Genomic DNA, 22,556 nt, shown 5'->3' with positions numbered 1-22,556 from the left:
TACGGATGAGGTACTGAAAAACACAGGTTAAGAAAATGTCCATGAATTTTAATTAAACTCAAGTCACTTTCCAATGTGAAACTGGATGTCCAACAAAAGCGTTTATGGAAGTAAACCCACCACAAATTAGAAGACATATGGAAAAGTAGTTTATAAACTATAATGAGTTTAAATATATATATACATATGGTTATTACTACCCAGATGGCAGGAAAACATCAGTGTTTTTAAAAAAAATATTCATTGGCCACATCAAAGATTTTCTTACATGCATTTTTATCCCTTTCAGTCACTTCTCTTTATGAAATATATGCCAACCCAATAGAAAGGTTCCCAACAATGATTCATTTGGTTCACTGTTTTCCATTCAACTAGATAGTGATGGATATATACATATCTTTTTTCCATTCCACTGGACAGTGGTATGTGATAACGTGATAAGATTTTTCAAAGGTAACCTGATCACATTTAAAATTTCAATTCCAATTCTCCTTCCCTCCCTGCTTTATTTTCTCCAACTCCGTTTTCAAAATCTGACAGTACATTGGTTTTACTTGCTTTCTGTCTGTCTCGCTCCAGTACAACACAAGTTTCTTGAGAGCAGGGATTTTCGTCTGTCTACCTAACTTCTAATACAGGTATATATTGTAAAGACTCTGTAAATATTTGTTGAATGAATGATTAAATGAATAGCCAGGAAAAATAGTTTCCTTTAAAATTCACAGATTAGACAAAAGACAAAGCTCTCCATTCCCATCTCCACTTTATTATTTCTTATGTAAACATATAGGATAGTTACATCCAGGGAAAAATGGCAAGGATTTTCTCTTACACCAAAGTAACAACTGTCTTTCCAAGATCCGTTATACATAAATCCAGTAAATGAAGAGGCTGAACCAAAACATGCTACATATTTTTCCCATCATATCAGAAACACAAAGAACTAAAAGTGAATGTTTTCAGTGAATAAATTCAACACTTTACTTTGCCATACCTGCATTTTAAAAAAAGATTTCATTTTCCTGAAATTGTTTAGACACATCATGCAAACAGACACTCTCCTAGGAATGATTTGAGATCCCTCTGTGCTACCGAACAGGAATAAATAATAATAAATAACAACCATCACTTTCACAAAACACCCCTTCCCCCTAAGCAAAAATCTCAAAGTGCTTACAAAAAATTTCACGAGAATCTTACAAGGCACACATAAAACATAAACATAGTACAACCATAATTTTTTCAAACATCAAAGATAGATACCAATTTCTAAAAAAAACAGTTTATTACTATTCTTTTACTCTCCCCTCCCATTTCCATCCCTCCCCCACAAAATTTCATCCTAGGAAGCAAAAATAAGAAAAGCACTTCAATCACAAACTATTTCTGAAAGGGAAATGTTCTCATGCCTACAAATGGCCAATCATAGGTCAAATGGGAAAGAAAATTGAGTGCTGTGCTATCAAATTCTCCAGTGGAAGAAAAACACTCTTTAATTTAGAAAAGTTCTGTCTCCAATGGAGTACTAAATAGCAACATTCATAAAGACACAAAACTCTTCTCACTTGCTTTTCCCTCTGTTCTTAGAAACTCAGGAAGATTTAAATATAAAATCATAGAATTTTAGACCTGGAAATGATCTTACAAATTATCAAGATCAAAGTTGTTATTTTACATATAAATTTAAGAAAAGCTCAAGGAGAGGTGACCTACCCAATGTTGCTAACTAGTGACCTGGGAATTATGAAGTTGTTTTTCTTATCTAATATGAGAGCTGGATTACTTAAAATCTCTCCCAGAGTTAAAAATCTATAAAGAACATATTTTTCACAGAAGTATCACAAAAAAGATATTTAACATTTATAACAATCAACATGTGATTCATCACAAAATTCATTAAATGGTACAAAGTATATTACATTTTTAAATGTGGAAGGGCTTCCACAGAAACTAAACATAGCAGAAATTCTAAATAAAGCTGAGGTGAGTAGACGAGGAACAGAACATCTTGAAATAAGATGTATCCAGTCAGGCTTCTTTACAAATAGTTCCTGTGTTTTAGAAAATATGATTTGCCTTGCACTATATTTTAATCTTGTTATAACAGCAAAAAGTTTTGTGTTATACGTGGACAGGGATATTAGAGAGCAATGGCTCATAACACAATTTGAAATATTGCTCTCAGTTAAATAACCACACAGTCATGGTTTTGCTTTTGGCACATTTCCGGAAATACAGAGTAAAACTCTAGGGAGGGCTTCTTTCTAGCGTAAATTTGTGCTATGCCGCACCCTGCTACCCTTCCTGTTGGTGTGGGACTCTCTAGGGACCTAAAATCCCAGCACCCGGCCCTCCGCCCCAAGTAAATCCGGACGTGGCCATTACCGGTCAGATTTATTCCAGGCCTGAGTGCGTTCTTCTTCTCTTCTCATATATTGGAAAGTTTCTTTGCCTGCAGGATCCCAGTTCCCTGACCAGGGACTGAACCTAGGCCATGGCAGCGAGAGCCCAGAATCCTAACCACTAGGCCCCCAGGGAACTCCTGGGCGAGCATGATCTGAAGGAAAGTGTGGGAAACCTCACCTGTCGGTCTCTGTGTGGGAGATGACTGTGCGGAATCCCTCCTGTGACTGTGGGCAGCAGTCCATTCCACGTAGTGAGGTCGCCCATGTGTGCATGGTTGTGGCACAGGAAGAGGGTATGCTGAGTCCAAGCATTAAACAGTATCTTTGAAACCTTCAGGATTGGCTTCAACAGCCTAAGGAAGATGCCTGGAAGAGGAAAGAACTGGAGTCTGGGATGGCTCTTTCTCAGGAATGGTTGACCTTTGAGGATGTGGCCATAAAATTCACTCAGGAGGAGTGGGAATACCTGGACCCTGCTCAGAGGGCCTTGTACAGGGACGTGATGGTGGAGACCTATAGGAACCTGATCTCTGTGGAGATCTTCTGATGGTTCTCACGAGGAAGACCTTGCTAAATTGATCGAGCTCTGGGGAAATCAGAGACAAGCAGTCAAGAGAGCAGAGCCAGATGAAGGAGTGCCTGGCAGCCCTCTCTACTCACGTGACAGAGCTGGAGGAAGATCTATACACGGCCAGAGAAGACCTCATTAAATCTGAGGAAATGAACACGAAATTGAAACGAGATGTCCGTGAAACTGAGGCTAAAAACTGCCAGTTGCAAGAACGCCTGGAGCTGGCACAGCAGAAGCTGCAGCAGACCCTGCAGATAGCAGAGGTGCTCCCCAAGGTGGAGGCGGAGCTGGCCCAGAGTGTGGCTGCACTCTCCAAGGCACGGCAGAGAGAAAATGAATGAAGAACATAATAAACGCTTATCGGACACTGTTAACAAGCTTCTTTCAGAATCTAACAAGAGGCTTCAGCTTCATCTTAAAGAGAGAACAAGCTACTCTAGCAGAGAAGTCTCTCCTACTAGAAGTTGAGAATGCAAAAACGCAGTTAGAAGAAATGCAACATGGTAAGGATCAGCTAAGACTAAACCTGGAAGCCCTGAGAGCTGAACTGGACCAGACGAGGCTGAGAGGAGCTCCATCACCAAGGCCGACCCCACTTGGGCAGCGTCCCAGATGTCAGGTTCCCCGTGGCAGATGGGCCCGCAGACTCCTTCAGCAGCAGAGTGGTGTGGCCGCACCCCCAGAAAGGCCGGCTGCCAGCGCTGCGTGAGGAGACTTCCAGGACACCAGCTTCCCGAGAAGCGGTACAAGATGACAAGATGACCATAAAATGTGGAACCTCGGCCCCCTCCTCCCCGCTGTCCCTTCGGCTGGACCGGATGCACAAAGGGGCGCTGCACACAGTCAGCCCCGAGGACACCAGGGCTGGGCACAACTCAAAAGGTTTGCAGGATGGCCCCGTGAGCAACCCCAGCAGTAGTAACAGCAGCCAGGACTTGCTGCCCAAAGCCCCCAGGAAGAAGGTCATCAAGTCCTCTATCAGCCGCTTGTCTGACAAGAAAGAAAAGGGCCGACCTGGACATCTTGGCAAGGAATCGTGATGACAAGGTGGTATTGCAGAGACAGAAAACTCATCTCAAGATGCCTTGGGACTCAGCAAATTGGGAGGACAGGCTGAAAAAAATCGTAAACTTCCAAAAAACAAATGACCCCATATCCAAACACTGCCCGACAGCGACCACTTGGAGACCCAAGTTCCCAACCACTGAATTGCTTGAGCCTCACGAGCACGACATTTGAGAAACCTGCTGGCAAAAACAACTTTTTATTAAAATCGTTTTCAACTCGTTAGGAGGAAACATCTTACTTTCAGACGTAAGTGGCCCACAGAACTGTACACTTTTATCTTAAACCTGTTCAAGACAGGAACTTAAAGTGAGCATTTTAATGGTACAGGGAAGCACCCTCCCCTGCCCTGGCCCTGGTGCTCCCTGTGCAGACAATTTTTATTTATGAGTGACTGGAAAACAGTGACTAAAAGAAGTAGGAGGTTTATAATTCTCACCTAACAGGAAGTCCAGAGGGTGCAGTGGGGTGTGATGGATCCTCTGCCCCTTCTACCTCCATGACCACTTAATCCTTAGTGTCCTTACAGCAACTCTCGCATTGTGCATTTTTTTCAGTCAATATCCTCATAAAAAGAAAAATAAAATGGTTTTTTGCTCTCTCTTTTTATTGTATCTCTATGAGATGATGGATCCTTACTAAATTTATTGCACTAAGTATTTCAATATATGTAAGTCAGAATGTTATGCTATACACCTTAAACTCATAAAGTGATGTATGTCAAGTACATCTCATAAAACTGAGGGGGAAAAGGCAAATAGAACACTTTAGGAAAAATGAAAAAAGAAAACTCTAGGGAGGGTTATAAAAATTGCATTAATGTAAATGAAAAAAGTTATTAAGAGAATACTAATAGCTACCCATATTTAAACTGCTCATCTAGTGACAGTAAGAAAACTAATATATATTGCCAATTCAAGATAAAAAAAGGAATGAACTACTGACACACACAGCAACATGGATGAGTCTCAAAGGCATTATGCTGAGTGAAAAAAGCATATCAAAAGGGAACATGCTATGGATTTCCCTGGTAGTCCAGTGGGTAAGACTCTGTGCTCCCAATGAAAGGGGCCTGGGTTCGATCCCTGGTCAGGGAACTAGATCCCACATGCATGCTGCAACCAAGAAGTCCGCATGCTGCAACTAAAAGATCCCGTGTGCTGCAACTAAGACCCAGCGCAGCCAAAAGAAATAATAATTTTTTTTTTTAATAAAGAGGAACATACTATAAGGTTCCATTTATGATATTTCAGAAAAGGCAAAATTATAATGATGGAGAACTGTTGCCTGGGTTTAGTGCTAGGATGAGAAGCTGACTACAAAGGGGGAGCATAAAGGAGTTTTGGAGGGTGATGGAATGTTCTGTATCCTAATTGCAGTGGTGGTTGCATAAATCTGTACATATGTAAAAATTCATAGAACTGTACACCAAAAACAAAGGTCAATTTTACTGTACGTTAACCAACAAATAAAATAAATTTCAAAAAGGAAACAGAAAAAATATCTTAGAGCTTCATGCCAATGGTATAATTTTACTGGCCACAAAATTATTAAATGTAACCGTATTAAATAAAATCAAGAAACCTGGGCCCAATTAATCATTTCTAAAATATGTATACTAACAACTCATGGAAATATTATTGTAAGGAATATTAGCTTATGTATAAGGAAAGTCTGCTACTTCCAAATGAATTTGAATTGTGTTCCTTTATGGTTTAAAACAATAGATACCTTGGTGTTTAGTTTAGAATCCAATAGAGTTGGTTAAAAAAAAATTCACTAGTCCTATCCGTTTTTAAAATCACTAATAATGGGTAATAGTATGTTTTAAATTTTATTTTCTCTTCCCATTATCCTAATTTATTGAAGTTATGGTATGGTTGGATTTTACACTTATATCAATTATCTAGAGACTCAAAATCAGAATCTGGAAATACTGCTGGATCCTCTGTCACTAGAATCAAGAATATTTAAGAGGAACACTATTTCTCTAGGTAAACCACTGGGACTTATATATAATGTATGAGATAAGACAGCATCCTCTCAGCTTTAACATGTCTCCCACACTTTGGAACTGGTAGTACAAGTTCAGAAAGAATAACTTGTGTAGGTAGACCAAAAATAAGACCCAAAGATAGGGTTGGAAATGCAATATTACAAATGCTGCATTTCTATAGAAAGACTTGCCTAACAGAATGATGTAAGGCTTACACAGCAAGGTGTGATTCTAATTATAGTCGATTTTGCCTTTCCAGATCATGCCTGGGTAGTTTTTCACCACTGCTTCTGCCATGGACAGAGGTTAAGTGCTTTTTGAGAGCAGATTTGTGCTTGAAATCCATGTCACAACAGTGGCATTTGTATGGCCGATCCCCACTGTGTATGTTCAAGTGGTCCTGAAGTGTGCTTTTAGCAGTAAATGTCTTCAGGCATACAGTACACTGAAAGGGCCGTATGCCCATGTGCCCTCGAATGTGCCGGTTGAGATTTTTCTTTTGTGTAAATGTTTTCCCACACTGTAAGCACAAGAACAGTTTATGCATCTTAAGGTGGCGCAGATAGTTTTCAACGTGAAGAAACCCCCGAGGGCACCGGGGGCACTGGTGCCTCAGGGAACAAGCATCCTCTAGATTCTGAATCTCATTCACTGTACCATGACTTCCTTCAGTATTCTCACAGAATAAGCCCTGATCTTGATTCCCAGGAACTTCTGCCACTCTGCTCTCAACTGTAGAATTGATCAGTGAATGCTGTGTTTCCGAGAAATACATGCTTGCTTTTGAAGAGGTACAAGGCTGTGAAAACTTCCCATTTTCTACACCCCCAGTACTGATTGATTCCACATGGAGGATACGAATTTCACTGTCTTTAAAACCTATGTCTACTGAAGACAGCTCCGGTGACTTCATTTCCTTTCTTTCTGATGTCAAGCTCTCTACTGCAGACTGTAAAGCATTGCTTTCTTCTTCTTTAACATGGAAATCTATGTTTACAGGACTATCCTCTGAAATTTCAATGATCTCACAGTCTTTATCTGAATTTTCTTCTTCATTCTTAACACCTGGATCAGAGGATTGACACAGGTCAGCATGTTGATTGTTATTTTTCATAGAAAGATCAATTTCCAGATATTTTGACAAAGCTTCTGTGCACTTTTCCACAATGTGAACCATCTGAAGGTAACTAGCAGCAGTCAAGTATTTCAAAAGCTCTTTCCTTTTAACTTCAAGTGCTCCAGTGTAGCAAGAGAGCAACAATTTTCTGCCAACTTCTGCACTCTGCAAGATGGTGATTCTGACATGTTTTGACTGCGTGAGTAAAAATTGATCTCTCATAAAAGTGGAGCAAGCAGCTAAAATCACCTTGTGCCCCTGGAACTCAGTGTCATTAATATAAATTGAAACATCACAAAATAAATTCTGCTGTCTCAAGAGATTCATTTTCTGCAAGACTACATCTCCTTGCTGTTCAAACTGGAAGTGCAGAACATCAGACTCAGCAGCCATGGTCACAATCTAAGCAAAATAAAACATAAACATTGATGTAAGGATCGGGGATGCTTTCCTACACTGTGATAGTAAAAACAAACAATCAAAAAATCCTAAACCTAAACTGGGTAAAAGACAACTCAAATTCTAATCTGGGCGCTAAGAGTGAACCCCTATATAACCATCTCAAGACCCAGAAAAATAAAACGCATTTCTCTATGATCTTGTGGTACATCTTTCATACTTTTGTTACATAACTTATTACGTTGAATTGTACTCAACAGTTTCTATGTTTTTCTCCTTGACTAAACTGTATGTGCCTTGTGTTCAAGGACATTGTTAATGCCCACTACTAAGTGGACTTAACTCAGTTTCCCAAATTAGAAACCTTAATGTAATCTCCAAACTTCCTATTCCTCATCACTACTGCAGGTCTTCCTTCTGTTCACCTGGACCAATGCAGTCTCCTTGATACGACACTCTACTACATTCCAAACTACCCTCCTAAGTGGCACCAGATTAACATCTTTTAAAACTTTTTTAAAAATTCTATTTTACTCTTCTGCTTTAAATCCTCCATTGCTCTCCTCTACCTCCAGGACAGCCTAACCTTCTTAGCAAATACAAGATCTTTCATTATTTGGCCTTCACCAACGTTATGGCTTTACCTTTCCTCTATCTTTTACACTGAAGCTTCTTTGATATTTAGATTTTCACCACTGGCCAGACAAGAAGACCCAATTACACCTTTGCACATGTTACATTCGCGCTTTCAGCTAGTGATTTGGCTGAAGGCTCAAATCAAGTTAAGATTTATCCACCCGTCTCCCGGACAGAGTCAGTTGCTCTCAGAACACCACGAAAAGGAGCCTGGTTCATCTGAGTTCCTGCAGCGAGCACAAGGGCAGGCACAGAGCAGGGGCAGCTTCGGGAATATCTGTTGAACTGAATCCGGACCCCAGGTGGCCTGGAAGATCCTCCAGTTCGCCACATAGGTCTTCCCGAGCCAAGCCTGCCAGGACCAAGGTCCTGACGGCCAGGTGTCTGCAGCACCCCTCCAGCCACTCCCGGGCCGCGCCTCGCTGCTGCCCTCCTCCTCCTCCTCCGCCTCCTCCTCCGGCTTCCCCACCTGCCGGAGTTTCCCACGCGCTCACTCACCGACTCAGAAACCAGAGCCGAGCTTTCCGCTGCAGCGGCGGCCCAGGCCGGAAGGTGGGGTCAGTCTGGGAGGAAACACATCCGGTGTCAACTAGCTTCATTCTTTATTGGGGCCCGCTGGGCGTCCCGGAAGGACATCCTGAGACAGTCTCCCTTACTCCCCCCACGCCTGGAATAACAGAAAAGCCCCCGAATTCTGGCAAGTCCCATCTCTCCTGTCCCACTTTCGGTACGCAAGCCGGTCCCCTCCGTGAGCTCTCCTCAACATCCGAATAGCAGACAGGTTGTGAAGTTGGGGTACAGCGCGTCTGTCAGAGTACCCAGCACCGGGACCCCTGGGAGGCCCTCCCGGATTATTAGGGGCCAGGTCCTCTGCTTACCCTGAAATATACAATTTAAAAGGTGGCGGAGGTAAGGAGAGGAGAGTGCCATCGGGATCAGTATTCGAGATTGCCTAGCTAATGCCCCATCAGGATCTGGATCCCACCTCACCGCTCAACCTATCGCTTCCTCCCCACGCCCCTACCCCTCTCACTTCCTTGGCAAACCCAGGCCTTCTATCTCAACCGTTGGCCCGGCTGTTTCCTCCAACATGCTCTATCCCTCCTACCACTCATCCTTCAAAATCCCATTCATCCATCGTTCATAAATCACATAATCCCTGAAGCCATCCTGAACTGCCCGTGAATTACTTGGCTCCCAATTGGGAACCAATAAACCCTTTGGCTGCCTTAATGACGGCCATTATCGTACCTGTATTGAAATGTGTCCCACCTAGGCAGAGGTATTTAGGACAGTGACTTACTGCTCCTTGCATTCCCAAAGTCTAGAACTTAGTAGGCGTCAAGGATTTGCCAAATGAAGGAATATCTCAGCTAATTCTTAAAAGCAGTTGCTCCATCCCCTCAGTCAATAGCACAGGAGGAAGTAACTGACCCTAGTAACAATTTCTGGTTAGCCCAGATTTGCTTCTGAAGCCAAGCTCAGCGTGCTTGATTAATGTCTTTTCAAGAATAGGAGTGAAGAAAGCATTCCTGTATTCAAATTCAAGTAATTGGAAAGGGAAGCAGGAGGGAAGAGAGAAAATAAACCACTGACACCAGAGCTTTAATTGTCAAACTTTTATTAAGGAAACTTCCCCATAATAAGTGAAGAGGTAGTTCACAGTATGTCTAACATACAACAGATTTAGAACAGCTATTCACCAGCTGAAATAAAATGTTCTGGGTTGTTTGTTTAGGATAATATCTTAGAAGTAGTGACACTGGTCACCCTCCATTTATAGACCTTCTAATAAGAAAACTAAAACAAATTAAAACCACATCTGATTTACCTCAGAGCCACTTCAGTTTGGAGTTTGCCTTTAAAATTAAATAATAAATAAATAACTGTGACACAGTAATTTTTTAAAAACCAAACTATGGTGAAGAGAGCCCTCTCTCATTTTTAGTTATCCTGGGGATCCATAAAATACAAATGCTGAATGTCTAAGGTTTTAAAAAATCTTCCTCCTCTACAAGAATACGACTAGTTTTGAAAGTCATCTTCCCCTGTAAAACATATTTGATATCAGTAACTTGACCACTTTGCAATACAATCTAAGAAACATGTATAAACAAAGAAAGAGAAAAGTCAAGTACCACCAAAATTAAGAAAATGTCTCACAGAAACAGAACACCTCTCCAGCCAAGAAATGGGAGACACTGTAAACCATGTCAGTAGTTTGCAGTTGAAAAAGGTGAGAACTAGAAGATTCAGTGATACAAAACCATCAAGATGCTAATTTAAAGTGATCAAAGAAAGCAAGGCAGTTTTCTTTATTCTTCCTAGGATAAAACCAAATTGACACCTCATCTCACTAAGACTACATGAGACTGTAAGCTCTGTGAGGGCAGGGACCATAGCAATCTTACCTTCATATCCTCAGTATCTAGCATAGTGCCTGGCAATAGTAGGTGTTCAATAAATGTCTCTTGAATGTCTGAATGAATCCAGGAATAGTCTCCAACCAAAGAGACCAATCTTATTTGAACCCATGCCTTTTAGTCTTCAAACCAGTAACAAAAACAGGACATGAATGTAAGTAGAGGAAGCACTCCAACTTGAAATTTCCCTGTGATAAAATGATGTTCAGAGAAAATAGCGAAACATTGGTTAACATGTTAGTGTCTCACTGTTGCATAGAATTGGTACTCTTTGGCTGGATCATATAAAAACCAGAATGCTAGGCAGCATCATTGGACCATATAATGAGTGACATTAGGCATAGATACCTGTTAGTCTTATCACTCAATTTTATTCTCATTTAAAATCTTTTAACAAAAGGTAGAAATTATACTTCAAATCAGATTCACATATAAATGCATCAAATTATAACAACTTTAAGAACTCCCTCTGACTACTCAAGTTAAAACTAATTTTTGGTTTATCTGTACATGGACTCTCATAGCTCAGAAACAAAAACAGAAAATCCTGATGGAAACTAAATAAACACTGTTTCAAGACAAAATCAGTTTCACATTTGGATCCTTCTCACATTATTCTTACTTGTCCTTGCCCTTCCTAATCAACATCTAGCAAATCAGTCACTTGCTTAGGAAAAATGTAATATTCATCCTAACCAAAAAATAATTAACTTACAAAAATAAATCCTTCTGTGATGTTTTGTTTGCAAAATCCAGGATGTCTCAGAAAGCAAACAGTGATTCACAGAGGGGAAGCACAAACTAGGAACTTTTTATTAAGGTATTCTTGATCATGTACTAAATCTTTTCAAGCCAAGGGACAATGAGAAGTGAGGAGACTGTAGCTCATATTTAGTTACTTATCTACTTTGGCTAACCTTGGCCAGGCCACCTCTTTGGGCTTTGGATATCCCAACTTAAAAAAAGAGAGGTGGACTAAATGATCTCTTAAGATTCTCTATGGACTCAAACACTCCTATTACCTAAATCTAACTCATGGGTCAGAAGCTAATAAGACGCAAAATTTTATTTCTGAACTATAACATGTGCTTTAGGAAAAACAGTTGTTTTGTTTTTCCATAATGGAAAATCAACTTTGTATTAGTGATCTATCAGAGGTGACAAGGTGGGACTATGTACCTTTATAGGAATATCTAAATGCGAAAACCTGATTGCTCCTGTGACCCACTGTTTTCATCCATTTTAGAAGTTAAGGTACACAAGGAAATGAGAATTCAGAGACTATTACAATACACTGGACAAAACTCTGAAGGCCAAACTCACCTTACTGATGGCTAACTTCTAAAACAAAGCCTAGAGAATGACTCCAGATAGCCCCTTTTCAGAGAGACCATTATGCGTTAGCACACTTTAAATGTGCCTGGAGCAATCCTGACTTCAAAAGCATCACCAAGTAAGTTAGAGATTAATTATAAACATTTGGTTTCTTTTTGGGGAAGACCTCCCAAATAAGTACTGTTGTACAACTGTACTACTATCCTTTGTTGATTATGCTCCCCATGCCGATTCCTAACTATCTGTCTGCAGGTGTTGCTAAAAATATTGTACTCTGGTCTATGTGAACTTCAATGATGCGAAGTTGGGCCATATACTGTTGAAAAGAGTACAGAATAATCTAAAATACTATAGCCAGCTCCAAGACAAGTACAAATTGTAGGAAGCAGATTCATTCATTTATCAGACATAGATGAATTATCAGTAGGCAAGGCAACTACAAATTCTATCACATATTCAGGCCAACAGCAGTATCTCCTTATATCTCAGCTTATTTTCTGCCAATGAAAAATATTATTCGCTTCTCTTAGCATAGCATCTATTAGTGGATTGGAGGTGATATTATTAACTTGTTGGTACCTTCAGAATGTGCCCAGTGAAAAGTCTAAAACAGTGTCACTCTAAGACATAAGTCAATGTTAGGTAGACAGGTGGAATACTCCTTGGGAAAGGAAAACAGACATCACAGGATAAATAATTCAAAACAGAACATGGGAAAGGGCAAAAGGAAGGCAAGACCACTCCAAGTGGCAAGTTGCCTGGTCTATTAGTGCTTTGACTCACCCCTATGACTTCCAAAGCACAGAGGCTTTGGAGAAGTCAAATTCGCAAAATCACTCCTAAAAAGACTCAGACTATTGCCATGTTTGCAGTCAGTTCTAGTTAGGAGCATAAAGGCCCTACTCAATTCACACAAGTACTATCATTCCTTAAGTTCAGGACAGCTTGGGCCAGTTTACCTGCATCCAGGACCTGTGTCGCATCAGGCTGTGGCTGACACCCTTTAGAGTCTGTGACTGTTGTACATGCAAAAGAATCAAAGTCCACTGTGAGGTCTTGCACATTTCTTTCATTGGCATTATCAAAGCTGTTTTTGCCATGCAGCTGTTTAAGATGTTTCCTCAAAACTGGCTTATGTGCAAAAACCATGTCACAATAGTTACATTTATGGGGCTTATCTCCACTGTGAAGGTTAAGATGATCCTGTAAGGAACACTTCTGAGAAAAGGTTTTCCCACAGATTTTACACTGGAAAGGTTTAATGCCGGCATGCACACGCATGTGTCGATGAAGGTTGCCTTTCTGAGTAAAAGTCTTGCCGCAGAGTAGACACATAAAGAGTTTGTGCATTTTTAAATGGTTGGCGTAGTTCTCCAGGTGACGAAACACCCTGGTACACTTTGGGCATTGGTGATGCCACTGTAGGCCTTTGTCTACACCTCGAATATTAGGCCCAAAGACATCTTTTGAGGCCATGATGATGTTATCACTGCCTGTGTAAGACAGGGCATAATTGTGGAGGTGGTTTTGTTCTATTTCACTTACTCTGTTTTCCACAGTTGAATTTATCAGGGAGTGCTGGGGCTCTGATGAATGTAAAGCAGTGGGTTCAGAAGAAATAAACTGGTTCTGATCTTTTTTACTTCTAACCTCTGATACATCCCCAATAGATTCTACCTTAACAATCTGAATATCACTGTCCTCCATATCCATACTGTCTTCAGATGGATGGATACAAGGTGAGTCCTGCTTTGGGGAGCCTCTGGCATCTCCCTGATGTTCTTTTGACTGGGGAGAAGCACTCTGCGGTTCACATCCCTCTTTACTATCCATTGGTTGTTTTGGCTTTATAAACTTCCACAAGGCCTGTGTGCACCGTTCTACAATGTGGCTCATCTGAAGAAAGCTCGCAGCCGTCAAGTAATTTACCAGTTCCATCTCAGGGAATTCCAGCACACCACTGTAACAGGATAAGAGCAATTGTCTCCCCACTTCGGAACTCTGTAATATGGAGATTTTCACCTCTCTGGAATCGTTCAGTAAAAATTGGTCTCTTAAGAAGGGGGAACCTGCAGCAAACACAATTTTATGCCCCTGTACCTCAATATCATCTATGAGAACTGTAACATCACAAAATTTATTCTCTTCTCTTAATTTGTTCATTTTTTGTAACATTGAATCTCCATAATTTTCAAACTTGAAGTGAAGGAGATCTGATCTTTCAGACATTTTGGCAGACCTAAAGAACAGAAATGTTAAAAAGGATGAATTTAAGAAAATACAAACAATTAAGAAAACCTGGATTTTCCTTCCAAAACCAAATTTGTGTTGTCATACCTGTTTATATGTATCTGAATAAAATTTTCCTTGAAAGAGGAAGCTAGTATAACTGCTTTCAAAGGCTGTTAAAAATTACTCCTTACCAACATCAAGTGTCAATTGCATCTAAGGAGTGGACTTGTATCCGTGTAAACAGCTTGGTATTCATTCAACTTTTTAAGATGCTTATTACAAGAACAGTGCTTGAGTTATTCCAAGGGCATTTTTTTTGCTTCTCAAATGATAATTCTATCAGGTTTCAAGAACTACCTAAAACATCCCAACAAGTAATAATGAAATAACTACTTTATTTTGCATGATACTGTGAACCTGCTTCTTCGAAGACAAAACACTCTTTTCCTTCACTTTGTATTTTACTGCAGTGACATTGCTTGCCCCATTCTTGGGTAAACCCTCTTCTGTTTAAACTGATGTGAATTTACTCATACAAGTATTTCTGCAATAAAATGAAAGTCACATGCCTAAAGGGACAACTTTTAGACAGTGTCAAAGGCACAGGTCTTTATCCTGTGCATTTTGGACAAACCTAAACTCTTTCTTAAGAAACATTTCTTGATATATGAAGTAAATATTTGACATAGAAAAACCAGATGAGTCACTTGGTGGGAATCTGAGTAGGAGTAAGGTGGATCTAGTTAATCCTTACTAGATTCTATTCTTTCTTCCTTATCCCTATTTATCCATCATTACTCATCAACCGGACTACTAGAACTGATTCATAAATATTCCTTGGTTCCAGGTTCTATTACCTCTAATCCAACTTCTACACCATCACACGTCATCTTTCAAAAACACAGATCTGATTATATCCAACTCCTGCCTAAAATCCTTCTGTGACCTCCCATTGTCTCCTGGATGAAGACTAACCTCTTGAATATAAACTGATCAAGTAAATTTAAGAATAATTAAGGTAAACACTGGCATAAACCATTCAACCACAGAGAAGGTGTCTTTGCCAAAACTCTGTGTATTTGTCCCTTTATGAAGCAATTCCTTTGGAGACAGTCCCCATGTTCTGATTCCATACTCTTCAAACGATTTTCTGATAACTTGGCTTCCCATGTGTCACTCTAAAGGGAAGGATAAGTTAGCCATGTCAACATGATATTGTCAACACATTTATTATTTTTACAATGACAATCCACCAGTCTATATAGCAGTCTTCTGTGAGATCAGTAGGTATATCAGGTCTACCCCTGAGAAGCAGCTCTACAATCTCAGTGCATCAATAAATTCACCTTGAACTTTATGTATCCATCAACTCCGTAGTTGAGAATCACGAGACAACCAGCTGTTCCTAGCAACATCTGGCCCCGAAGCCCAATCTTTATAATTTTATCTTCTAGAACACTGAATTACAAAGGCTCATAGAACACCAGCTCGTAAAGGCAGAATCTAGGTCTCAATCATATTGCTCAGTGCCTGGTTCATGACAGCACTCTACTGACTCCAAACCTTAGCAGTTATTTCTTTAGTCCATAACACTATTCCTAGCCAATTCTGACTCCTTTATTTCCTCTGAGGGCCCTTCCCTAACCCCTTAGATTAGAAAAGTTGTCTCTACTGGACCTATAACTAAGTACTTCTAACATAACACTCAGGATACCAATACTTGTTCCTTCCCCTCCAAACTGCAAGCTACATGGCATTAGAGAGAAGAATCTCCACCCTATTCAATGGAGCTAATGCTGGGAACGTGCATCTTCTAGGGCAAAACACTCTTTCCTTTGGCTTCAAATTCTACTTAATGCAGCCACATTACTGGCCAAACCCGCTTCTGTTCAAACTGGTGTGTATTCCATCACCTGATATTGTACTAAACACACGGCAGGTGCTCAGTTTGCATTTGTTGAACTATGTGATTCATTTGACAGTAGTAAGAAGCAAGAACTGCTGTTAGGAAGACCAATGCAGTGTCTGCATAAGCATTGCAGGTCTGAGGCCATGAGAGCCTAGAAAGGAATGAAAATGGGAATAAGGAGCAAGGAAAAATAACAAAAAGGTATTTCAAAAAACTTGGTAACTGGAGATAGAAAATGAAAAAAAGTGACGTGTAAAGGTTTTAAACTTAGGATTTCAGCCGAATTAAAATGTCATTGAAAGAGAGGTGAGATTTAGGAGGGGGAACTGGTATGGCACAGGTATATTAAAATATATTTATACATAAATTATAAGCATTCCCTTTGTATGGCACTCTGAGTGTACAGATAATGAATAATCACAATGAAGATGAGAGGAGGGATGTAGAGAAGCAAATTCAGCATCATAGAAAAGGTGGTGAATATCAAATGAAAAGGAAAAATCTAGGAGACACAGGGACTATATCAGTAAACAAAGTGGCACAACTGTATTATCTATCTCTGGTCAGTTTTAGCAACTACAGTAGCTTAATATATTTGATCTGGAAACAGTGACTGTCCCAATTTATAACTAGAAATTATATAAATGACTGCTGTTCAAGTGGCCAAACAAAAGGGGCATTCTTTCTTAGAGGTTTAGCTTGTCCTAAATTTACTGACAGGTCAGTATTTTCCTACTCACACTGAAAAATGAGCATTAATTGCTTCCATCTATAATATGACAGTACTTGCAATGCTTTAGACAACTGTCCTCAGGGATTGTTCCTTGAAGTTCCAAAGACGGGAGTTGGAGTACAATTTCATTTACTTCCTATTCATCAGTCTCAAGAAACTTACCAACAGAAGCAGTCAAACAGGTATCTCAGGAAAGTGCTTGATTTGTCTGTTGTAGTCCAAGAATATGAGGAAAAATTATTCTGTTTAAGAAGTTTTCCTTAATGTCTCAGCTTACTGTACTGTCTCCCTTTGATAAACTCTTATTTCCAGGCCACACAGTTTGTCCTTTAATTGTTTCTTGTCACTAGTCTCTCTTCCCAACAGACTGTTAGTTATTTGAGGGCAAGGACCAACTGTTATTTTTTACACAGCTCATTCAACAAAAACCATAATTAACTCTTAATGTTCCCTATGAAATTATTATTGAGCTATGGTAGAGATGCTCTACATTATCATGATACCCTCTTTTGAGTACCCTGGGGAAAATGTCTTTCTAGGGTTTGTTTCCAAAAAATAGTTTTAACAACATAAAACCAAATTTTAAACAAAATTTCTAAAATGTCAAAATAAAAAGGAACACTTGTTTCATATGAACTGGTTTAATTTTGTTTAAAAATAAGAAAAATGATAGCTAATCTTTACTGAATCCTTGCTGAGTACCAGGTATAGTGCTAAGTGCTTTACCCAAGTTGACCCATTTAATCCTCAAAATCTCTGTGAGGTAGGTATTATTATCATCTCCACTTTGCCTATGAGGAAACCCAAGCTTGGTGAACATAAATAACTTGCTCAATTTAAGAGAGGTGGAAAGTATTAAATGTTAGAGGTAGAACTGGTGCCCAAGCTGCATGATGCCGAAATTCATGTATGAAACAACTAGGCTAGCTGAAGTTTTATCTTATGGCTGTTAACTGTGGGACTGTTCAGATCTCCCTGCTCATATCCATTCAGCTGTACACTTATGATTGATATGCTTTTGTGTATTTAGTTATGCTTCAATAAAAGTTTTATGTTTAAGAACAAAAAGTACAACTTAAGGCCAAATTTGTGTCAAGTCTAGAGGACTTTAATAGTAAAGCATTTATGTACTATCCTCGTCTTACCTTCCTTTCTCAGTTATTTTAACTTTATATTATTTTTCTATCTTTTGTGTATTTATCTTTTTTTTTAAACATCTTTACTGGAGTATAATTGCTTTACAATGGTGTGTTAGTTTCTTCTTTATAACAAAGTGAATCAGCTATACACATACTGTGTATTTATCTTTGTAGAATGAAACTTAATGCCATTAACAAACAAAACTTAATAAAATTATGACTATTTTAATAGTCTAGTAACTTAAAGAAAGTAAAGATCTGATCAGGTAGAATAGAGACTTGGTCCCCACATTCTGTTGATTCTTTCCACAGAATGATTTCCAAATTCTCTCTCTATATTCTTACTACCATTGGCATGGTTCAGGTCGTTATCATCTGTTGTCTAGGTTACTGTGATTAAGTCTAAATACTGCTGAGTTTCTCTCAGCAAGTTTTAAATGACCCGTTTCTCAAACATCAATGAAATAGGAATAGTCTCACTTAAGATCATTCTCTCTTTATTTATATTTACACAATTCTTCTAGAATCATTTCCATAACAAATGTTCCAGCTGATTTGAAAATTTCCCTTTGTTCAAACAGGAGTAACCAGAAAGGATCAGTGAATATTCTACGTTCAACAACGTTCACTGCCGTGCGATGGGCAGTGCAAAAATATCCATGTTTCTTATCTAAAATGCCTCTAATAATACTGATAAGGAAAACTTTTCTATTCTGTATAATAAACTCCAAAGCTGTATGTCAGTCTGTTTCCTCATCTACCTCATAAAAGTGCCTTTATCTTTCAACTTAGCACTCACAGCTACTTGGAAATCTTTCTTCGTCTTTCATTAACACCATATGCCATTTTTCAAAGAGGTTGTAATAAACTACAGCTTTTCTCTCTATAAAACTCAATCATTTTCTTCTTTTGGGTAACTTTCATGACACTGCATTCTCCAAGGTCTCACTCTTTTGTTTTACTGTAAGATTACAGAAATATACCCTTCTTGGAAAAATTTTTTAATATAGGTAAAGTAAAAGTCCCCTCTCTCAGCCTCCTTCCACTCAGTTCTCAGTTGGTTCTATGTTTCTTCCTTAATGACTCTCCCTCCCCTCCATTTTTAAAACAACACTTCTATATAACAACACTTCTAGCCACAGAAGATAAAAAATAAAATTAGGTTTCTTACTTATAAACTACATATATATTGTTTTGCAACTTTCTTTTTTCATTTATTGCTTTTGAGGGTTATTTATATTGAATAAATAGACCTAGTTCATTCTTCTTAAACTGTTGTACAGAAGTGGGCAAGTGACTTAACTACTGGCCTCAGTTTTCCACCATTCTTTTGCTGATCTGTTCCTCAAGGGTTCACTAAATTGTGTAACGGTAAGTGTATTCTTCAAAGCTTAGTCCTTGACTTTTTGCTGTTTTCTTAATGCTTACTTCCTCAGAAAGCCTGTCTTGGTTTCTCAATGTTTTATTACCTTCTCTATTTAAAAAATTCCTAACTCTCCATCCTCATGGCTAATCTTAACCAAACTTAACCTCAATTCAAGCTAATCAAAAATACCTGCCCTAGGCTACTACTCTATCACTTGAAATGCATGATATCTAAACTCTTACACTGGCTAAAACTCAATAAGTCAAAAACAAAAGCTTATGGAGAATGGCTCTGAGAACAGTAGGCGTGGAAGCAAGAAAACCTGTTAGTATGCTATTACTTTAACAGATCAAGATAGAAATAATGAGGGCCTGAATAATATGGAAACTGAGTGGAAATAATATGGACGGAGAGAGGAAACAGATTCTAGAGATATTTCAAACAAAGAACTGATGGACTTGATGACCAAGGTGGGAAACAAGAGATGAAAGGTCAAGATGACTCCAAGATATTTGGTTTGAGAAACTGGGTATCTTTGACAGAGTGTCATTCAATAAGCTAGGGATTATTGGAGGGATGACCATGGGTCAGGTGTTAAAATGTTTAACCAGAGAAGCCTGCATGACATTAAGGAGAAGATCCATTAGCTAGCTGGATACAGCTCTGAAGCTGAAGAGGAGACCTGATTATAGATAATAAGTAATAGATGAAAGCATGACATAAACTGACCTGTGAATGAAACTGACCTAAAATGGCACAGACTGGAAGAGAATCTAAGACAGAAGAAAAGAAATAAAAAACAAATACATAACACAAACATAAATCCATTACTTACCTTCTTCTCAAACTGGATCTCCTTCCAAGCCTCTCCATTTTTTTATTAATTGAGTCTATCTTTGCTTAAATTTTTCCCATTCTTTTGACTCCCATCTTCAATCACTGCTTAGTGCAGTGGGTAAAACCATATTTCCTAGAATCAAAACCTTGCTCCACCACTTACTAGCTGTGTGACCGTGGGCAAGTTACTTAACCACTTCTGTTTTTCAGTTTTCCCACCTGTCAAAGAATATTACTTCATAGGGTTGTTATGGGAAATTAAATTAATTTTAAAGTAAATTCATTTTTTAAATTAAGTTAATTTTTAAAAGAACTTAGAATAGTGCCTGGAATTGTGCTCTATAAAAGCAAATGCTAGGTAAGTAAGTAAATAAAGCCTGTCAATTTTCTTTGTGAAATCCTTCATATGTGGCCCTTTTTTCATTCTCATTTTCATTTTCATTTTCATTTTCATTCTTTGGTTGACACCAAACCACTTGAGGTCTGCATTATTTCATATATTATCACCTCATCACTCTATTAAAATCGCTTTGTAAAAGGTCACTCATGATCTCTTGATAAAGAAATGCCATCTTTTTTTCCCCTCATTCTCCAAATGCTCTGTATCAACTGTCCCAGTGGACCCTTCTCAGTATTCTCTTCTCTTGACTTCTGAGTCTTCTTGGTTGCTGGAACCCTTATATTTATCATCTACTTCTTATATTTTATCATCTACTTCTGTTTCTGCTACTACACCAAATACTGTTAGTTCTAATTTTTCTTTCTGCTTTGTAAATGCAACCATTCCCCCCCAAATATTCCCTTCTTTCTCAATAACCCCTTCCTGATGCCAGCTATTCCCATGGCTTCCACCTCTACGCTCTATGATGATTCAAACCTTTCCTCTAGCCACAGCATTTAGATTGAGCTGCAGATTTGCATTTCCAACTCTATACTGGACAGCTCCATGTGGCTATCTCACTAGGCCTTCAAGTCAACATATCCAAAAAATGAATTTGTCATCTACACTAGGCTTATGGTTTTATTGCTGATAATGGCATTAACATTCTTCAAATACCACAGGCCTAAAACCTAAGACTCAGCTTTGATACTTCTTTCACCCTCAACATCCAATTTATTATGGAGTCTTTACAGCATTCACTACAGCATTACCTGCCTTCTTTCCAGTAATACTGTCATAACTCCATTTCAGGATTTCATTACTTCTCACTAGACTGATCCCACTACTCCTTCAAAAGAATCTCCAATGAGGGCATGTAGACTTTAGCTAAAGAGTCCAGAATCAGTTTATAGAAATTCCTATCCTATAGGCTGACCTCCAGAACCAGATGGTTTTCTACAGTGCAAATCCGACTATACCAGTCTCCTGCTCAAAATTCTTCAAAAAGTACCCACCTCCTTTAGGATTAAACCTTCACTATCTGGACCTTGGTCTACTTTCCCAGCCTCATATCTCAGCCTTTGCACAAGAGCCCCGCACCCCCCTCCTCCTCTTCCCACACAAGTTATGCTCAGTCATTCCTTCACAGCATTGCAACTGTTCCTCCTGTAGGAAAAGCCCTTCTCCACCTTATCCTCTCCAACAAATAAAATTGAGAAGTCACTTTCTTTCTTCAGCCTCCCCAGCAACTGCCCCTTGAACAGTTCATACATATATGACTGATTCATACATCGCAGGAGCACTCATTTGTTTTTATCTGGCTCCCAAACTTGACCCTGAAACTTGGAACAGTATCTTACGAATTCCCAGTGCCTGACATAGCGCCAGAAATATAAAGGTGCTGTTGCCAGTGGCAAAAGGGTAACCTAGCTTAGTACTCATAATGATTCTCGCGGGCTGGCCCTGAGGCCTTGCCATGGCCCAGATCTGGCACTTCCTACAAGATGCCAGAGTCGGGCGTTCAAGCAAACTGCTGAGCCCTCGGCTGGGGTCCCAGGAGGAGGTCCCTGGGGGCATCCTTAGGCTCCCCACTCCAGACACTGGGAAGGGAAAGGGGCGGGGCACAGCATGGGCCGGGCCTAGGGCTCCATAAGTCCCCCCGGGCCTAGGCCAGCCCCTCGGCCCCCATCCCAGGGCAGGTCCCGGCCAATCCAGGGCCCCAAGGGGGCTCCATTTTGAGAGACCTCGTACCCCTACCCGGCGCTCCGGCCGCCTCCGCACTTACAGACCCAGGGGAAGGCCACCGTCAGGATCCGGCACCGCCAGGAGCTCCGGCCCCTCGGGGCTCCGGGAAGGGGGAGGGGCAGGGAACCCGAGCCAAAGGGGGACCCAACGGAACCGGAAGGGCAGCCCTCGCCGGACAAAGACAACTTCCAGGTCCTATGGTCCTCTCCGCCAATCGGAAGGCTGGGAGGGCGGCGGGCTCGGAGAGGGACCTTCGGCACCGTGGGCG

The 22,556-nt window shown here is 39.9% G+C and overlaps 2 protein-coding genes and 1 pseudogene across 6 annotated transcripts; 1 reads left to right on the top strand and 2 right to left on the bottom strand.

The window, feature by feature from the left end:
- Positions 1-767: 767 nt before the first annotated feature.
- ZBTB6 (zinc finger and BTB domain containing 6) lies at positions 768-8,819 on the bottom strand. 4 transcript variants are annotated; one of them, XR_011075185.1, is made up of 3 exons: positions 8,688-8,818; positions 4,481-7,556; positions 768-2,771 (listed from the first exon to the last, which is right to left on the bottom strand). XR_011075185.1 is itself a non-coding variant. In XM_068553256.1 (3 exons), the coding sequence occupies exon 2, from the start codon at positions 7,545-7,547 to the stop codon at positions 6,273-6,275; it is 1,275 nt and encodes a 424-aa protein (XP_068409357.1). In that variant the 5' UTR covers positions 7,548-7,556; positions 8,688-8,819; the 3' UTR covers positions 768-4,606; positions 6,253-6,272. The 4 variants fall into 4 exon arrangements, 3 of the variants coding, with proteins under 3 accessions (XP_068409357.1, XP_068409358.1, XP_068409355.1); XM_068553256.1 differs by having other exon boundaries at positions 768-4,606; positions 6,253-7,556; positions 8,688-8,819; XM_068553257.1 differs by having other exon boundaries at positions 6,253-7,556; positions 8,688-8,819.
- Positions 2,605-4,016, top strand: LOC137770898 (liprin-alpha-1 pseudogene; annotated as a pseudogene).
- Positions 8,820-9,793: 974 nt separating the features above from the next.
- On the bottom strand, positions 9,794-22,403 carry ZBTB26 (zinc finger and BTB domain containing 26). 2 transcript variants are annotated; one of them, XM_068553311.1, is made up of 2 exons: positions 22,329-22,403; positions 9,794-14,186 (listed from the first exon to the last, which is right to left on the bottom strand). In XM_068553311.1, the coding sequence occupies exon 2, from the start codon at positions 14,174-14,176 to the stop codon at positions 12,851-12,853; it is 1,326 nt and encodes a 441-aa protein (XP_068409412.1). In that variant the 5' UTR covers positions 14,177-14,186; positions 22,329-22,403; the 3' UTR covers positions 9,794-12,850. The 2 variants fall into 2 exon arrangements, with proteins under 2 accessions (XP_068409412.1, XP_068409413.1); XM_068553312.1 differs by having other exon boundaries at positions 22,333-22,370.
- Positions 22,404-22,556: the final 153 nt, after the last annotated feature.

This window comes from Eschrichtius robustus, chromosome 10 (genome assembly GCF_028021215.1).
Source record: "Eschrichtius robustus isolate mEscRob2 chromosome 10, mEscRob2.pri, whole genome shotgun sequence".
NCBI classification, from domain to species: domain Eukaryota; kingdom Metazoa; phylum Chordata; class Mammalia; order Artiodactyla; family Eschrichtiidae; genus Eschrichtius; species Eschrichtius robustus.
Note: the sequence above shows the minus strand (reverse complement) of the source record. Positions and strands in the feature narration are given on the sequence as shown.

Bases quoted from the DNA above. Each gene is read 5' to 3' on its own strand.
- ZBTB6 (XM_068553256.1), bottom strand. From the start codon at position 7,547: ATGGCTGCTGAGTCTGATGTTCTGCACTTCCAGTTTGAACAGCAAGGA.
- ZBTB26 (XM_068553311.1), bottom strand. From the start codon at position 14,176: ATGTCTGAAAGATCAGATCTCCTTCACTTCAAGTTTGAAAATTATGGA.